The 4,899-nt window shown below is 53.7% G+C and overlaps 1 protein-coding gene across 1 annotated transcript; it reads left to right on the top strand.

The window, feature by feature from the left end:
• Positions 1-3,976: 3,976 nt before the first annotated feature.
• Positions 3,977-4,898, top strand: GUITHDRAFT_122258 (hypothetical protein; the record flags this gene model as incomplete). Its single annotated transcript, XM_005818469.1, has 2 exons — positions 3,977-4,570; positions 4,645-4,898. Coding segments are annotated over 2 exons (848 nt in total), but the record flags the coding sequence as incomplete, so codon positions are not given.
• Between the last annotated feature and the right edge of the window lies 1 nt (position 4,899).

Below are 4,899 nucleotides of genomic sequence, written 5' to 3'. Positions count from 1 at the left end.
GAGGAGGAAGTGACAGACAACAAGGGGAAGAGAGGGGTGGGTACGGACAAGGAGGGGTGGGGGTCCTGCGAGAGCGTCAGAGTAGGGGGTGATGTAGGGGAGGAAGTTGTGATAGAGGAGAAGATAAGAGAGGAACTTGAACAAGGAGAGACAAGCTTGCCCGCCGGCTTTTGATCACCAAAAGATGATACTTGAACCGTAAAGATCTTGTAACCAGAGATTGCTGTCGCGAGGGTGGAACATCCGTTTCAAGGCGTTTGAAGAGGTTGTGCAGTTTTATCTTGCTCACCGATGCACAAGTGAGCTTGCTCACCGATGCACAAGTGAGCTTGCTCACCGATGCACAAGTGAGCTTGCTCACCGATGCACAAGTGAGCTTGCTCACCGATGCACAAGTGAGCTTGCTCACCGATGCACAAGTGAGCTTGCTCACCGATGCACAAGTGAAGTTGCTCACCGATCCACAAGTAGCTCCGGCAGTCTCTCATGTGTAAGGCTAGCCACTAGTAGCTCCGTGACATCAACACATCCCTCGATCGCAGTCTCCTGGGAGTTGCTGATTTGATCCTACTCAAAGCTGACGATCAAGAGACTTGAAATAACAGTCAGACTCGGAATCGACTAGTAGCTCCCAGTGTTTTCCGGCAACTTCATGTCCGGTCCGCAGTGTAGCTGATGTCCGACCGACCAATCTGGCTGGGGAAAGGCTTGTTTTTCCTAGAGTGCATCCGAAGATCGATCAAACAGATTGTGGCTGGGATACTAGTAATAGGGCTGACTTGAAACAACTTGCGGCTAGAGAGAGAGCCTGATTGAAGAGAAGAGTCATCCGAATGTGTGTAACGAGACTTGATGGGATTGCACGAGTTTGCAGCAGAAACGAAGAAACACCAACAAACAGAAGCTGCAGAAAACATTATGACTGACCAGACATGAGATCAACATGGTTGGGCATGTATACGAGGGTTGAGACTCCTGGGTCATGACGGATCGAAATCAAGCTTGTTGCAAGTGGACCGACGTTGTGTGACGCACGGAAGTCTCGAGTCTGATTTTGAAATCAGACCCGAGAATTTCAAAGTCTTTGAGACTTTTTGAAACTCATTCCAGTGTCGCACAACTCCGCAAGCTCCGAGCGACTGTGTGCAAGAGCCGCCGCTTCGTAAACAGTCCTCCGAGTGTACCGGCAGACACTCGCCAACCTACTTGGCTCAACGCCGAGGACCGAGCTCAGGAGTACCCGTAGTCAGGTCAGACTGTTAGGCTAGATAGCACCCGGGTGTGTAGACAGGTCATAGGCTACTAGGATGTCTCGCGAGATCTTCTCTGGCAAGGGATCGAGTGAGACCGGGTTACCCGTTAATGAGAGTTGGCGTGTATGGACTATGGTGGAGGGGTGGCTTCGGCCCTGTGGTGGGTGAGGGGGTGGTGCTGAGGAATGGATCTGGTCTTGTGCTGACCGCTGACGTGGCTATCAAAGACCACCATCAGAAGCATGACGACTGAGTCACTCTCTTTCCTCTCTCATGGACGCGATTCCAACCCCCCCGATGTGTTCATCCATCCTCCCCTTGGACAAGACAAGGTCTCCAACCTCTTCCTCCTGAATGCCGGTTTTCGCTGCCTCCTTCGTTTCCTAGTATTTTATTGAGGCGGTTTGTTGGTTCTATCCTCCCCCTCCTTTGTTTGCTCCGGTTTGTCCTTCTTTTTCAGTCAATAAATTGAATGATCACTTGCTTTCCTTTCTCTCCTCCCATGCATCTCTCCCTCGCACCCATCACGCCATCTTGCTCTAGAGTCACTTTGCTCGGACTCTTGTTTGTCTTGGCAACACCTTCTTCCATCTTGCTCTAGAGTCACTTTGCTCGGACTCTTGTTTGTCTTGGCAACACCTTCTTCCATCTTGCTCTAGAGTCACTTTGCTCGGACTCTTGTTTGTCTTGGCAACACCTTCTTCCACTCTCCCGCGTGAGACGCTGTCATCGGTCACCTGACGCCGCGCGTCGACCCTAGACGAAGAGACAAGTTGGTTCGTGCCGAGCATCGTTTGTCCCAAGAGTCATCGTGTGCTGATCAGGGGGTTCTCAGCTGCCCCCGGCTCTGATCTCATTACTGCTCCTCGGGTCACTGAGCACTCGCTCACACAGTGTGTAACTCCGGATCTTGAATGTTTGATCGATCAGAGTTCGTTTCACTCTACTGCGTCTCACAACATTCAGTAACGAGGAGAACAGTCACATAGTGTAGCCGTTCTCTTTGGTTGCCAGGTCAGTTCACCCCACGTCTCTTGGTACTAACTTTAGTCTATTTCAAACCTAAATTCAGTTGAGTCAAGAAGGAAAAGTCAGGTGGGCAATTTGGTCAAATGAGTCAAATGATTACGAGGGGACGATGAGGCGGAGGAGCTGAGAGGATGTGGTCATGAAGCTGGCCGGGCTGTAGTGACGTCTAGTCATCATGGATGGAGATGAAGCTTGTCCAGCTGACAACCCTTGACCTTGACCCCTCCCAGGTCTCAGTGCTCCAAGGCGCTCGCCAGCTGACCCCTGGATTCAAGGGTGGATCGAGCTCAGGAGTACCGGTAGTCAGCCGAGACGAGGAGGAGAGTCAGTCTTGGCTCTACCTCTCTCTCTCTTGAACAACCCGTCACTCTGTCGCCTCCAGCGCTCGGGCCGTGTACCGTCACGTTGTCATACGGTCCGATCTTCAGCCTCCGGCGCTCCGGTCACTGACTGAGAGATCATGTTCGCAGTAGATGACTAAGTTAGTCAATCCTCTCAACGGTTTTCATCGGCAGCAGTCCGCCTCGGAACCGTTACTCCAATTTAGCGTCCACCCCTTACGCTGAATAACGGAACCCGGGAGGTTCTGGGGTGGGGTAGGACAGTGCAAAATGCATCAACAGGTAGGGTAGGCTGGTGTTGCTCACCCGTACCTGATAGGCTGAAACCATGTGAATAAGAGGGTGGTATACGACTAGGGTAGGGCTCCATGTAGAGGGGTGGTTGGGCGGGAAACATGGCAGGAGGATGAAGGGGAGAGCGGGAGGAGAGAGGGAGAGAGGATGGAAGGAGCTTGAGGGAGGGTGACGACAAGCTTGTCTTGTCGCTAGAGTGTGAGAGATGTCTTGTAGCTGCTGCAGAGAGAAAGAGAAGAGGAGGAGAGGAGAGGAGAGGAGAAGATAGAAGCGGAGAGGATAGAAGCGGAGAGAATAGGAGAGGAGAGGCGAGGAGAGGAGAGGAGAGGAGAGGAGAGGAGAGGAGAGGAGTTTAGTCAAATAAACAGGAGAGGAGGAGAGGAGCAAAAAGGAGAGGAGATGATAAAAGAGGAGAGGGGAGGCGAGGCGAGGAGAGGAGAGAGAGGGGAGGAAAGGAGAGAAGTTTAGTGAAATGGAGAGAAAAGGAGAAAAGAGAAGCGAAGAGAAGAGGAGTTTGGTGAAATCGAGAGAAGAAGAGGGGAGGGGAGGGGAGGAGAGCAAAGCAGAGCAGAGGAGGGAAGGGAAAGGAAGGGAAGAGAACAGCAGAGAAGTCAAGGGAAACAAAAGAAGTGAAGAGAAAAGAAAAGGAGGAGAAGAGAGGAGAGGAGAGGGGAGGGGAGGAGAGAAGAAGAGAGGAGATGAATGGAGAGGAATGAATAAAAAAGGAAGCGAAGGGAAGGGAAGAAAACAGCAGAGAAGACAGGAGAAACCAAGCGAGGAGAGAAGAGAAAAAAAGAAAGGGGAGGAGAGAAGAGAAAAAAGGAGAGAGGAAGGGAGGAGAGGAATGGAGAGAGCAGCAGAGAAGAGATGAATCGAAAGAGCAAAGGAAAGAAGAGGAGAGGGGAGGGGAGAAGAACGACAGGAGGAGCGGGAACAGGAGAGTGAAGAGAGAACGAGAGATTAGGAGAGCAGAGCTCAGAGCAACTCTCGATGACATGATGCTTGTGACAGGCGTTGAGATCTGTTGCGCCTTGTCCCCTCCTGCTAGTCTGGTACGGCATGGGGAAGGATGTACAGAGAGAGATCCTAGAGCTTGAGCGTGAGCTCTTGACCTGGAGAGCCAAGAATGAAGTGCTGCTCGCCCACACCTCCGCTCTCGCTCAAATCAGAAATCCCACGGCTGATCCGCCAGCTAGTGCCCAGCAGACGACCAGCTGGACTATCCCCGACGATATCAGCTCGGACCTCAAGAAGCTCTTTCAGACCCCTCGAGGCTCAAAGGAATACAAAACGATTCTCAACAACCTCCGCATGGCTCTCGGCGTCGACGCGTCAGCCCTCATGCCGTACGCAGGCCCTGACAAGCTCTCGTACGACGACTACGAGGTCAGAGTCGCAAGAGAGTGGGAGCTCGAGCGCAAGGCCAGCAGCCTCGGCGACCTCAACATTCTCCGAGTCATGGCGGAGTGCATCCCCGGCGGGAGCGCGGCGAGTCCTCTTGCGGGGCTACAGGGGATGACGGAGAGCGCTCTATCGGCTCTATGGCAGACGGCGATAGGGAGGAGGCTCGAGGAGGCGCTGAGGAGGCCGGCGGAGGCAGGAGGGCGGGCGGGAGGAGACGGTGCGACGTCGCACAACAGCAAGTTTGCGGAGGTACGCGACCCGCCGTGTACGGGAAGATCGAGGAGCACTACGGGGGGCTGATGGAGCGGATCGGGCTACCTCAGACGGAGCTGATGAAGGCGATAGAGGAGGAGCACTGCAAGGGCAAGGACGCGGAGGAAGCGTTCACAACGAGCAACTACAACATCACGACGACAGCCAAGGAGGAGTGGCTCAACGTGACAGACCCGGAGAGGAGGCGGAGGCTGTCGGACGGGACGCGGGTGATCCGAGGGATGGAGGAGCTGAAGGCGCTGGACACGGCGATCAAGGCGGGGCTACAGGAGGCAGAGCTGATCGCGCTGCAGCTCTACACAGGT

Source organism: Guillardia theta, assembly GCF_000315625.1.
Source record: "Guillardia theta CCMP2712 unplaced genomic scaffold GUITHscaffold_303, whole genome shotgun sequence".
Classification (NCBI taxonomy): Eukaryota; class Cryptophyceae; order Pyrenomonadales; family Geminigeraceae; genus Guillardia; species Guillardia theta.
This window is presented reverse-complemented; position numbering and strand designations above follow the sequence as displayed.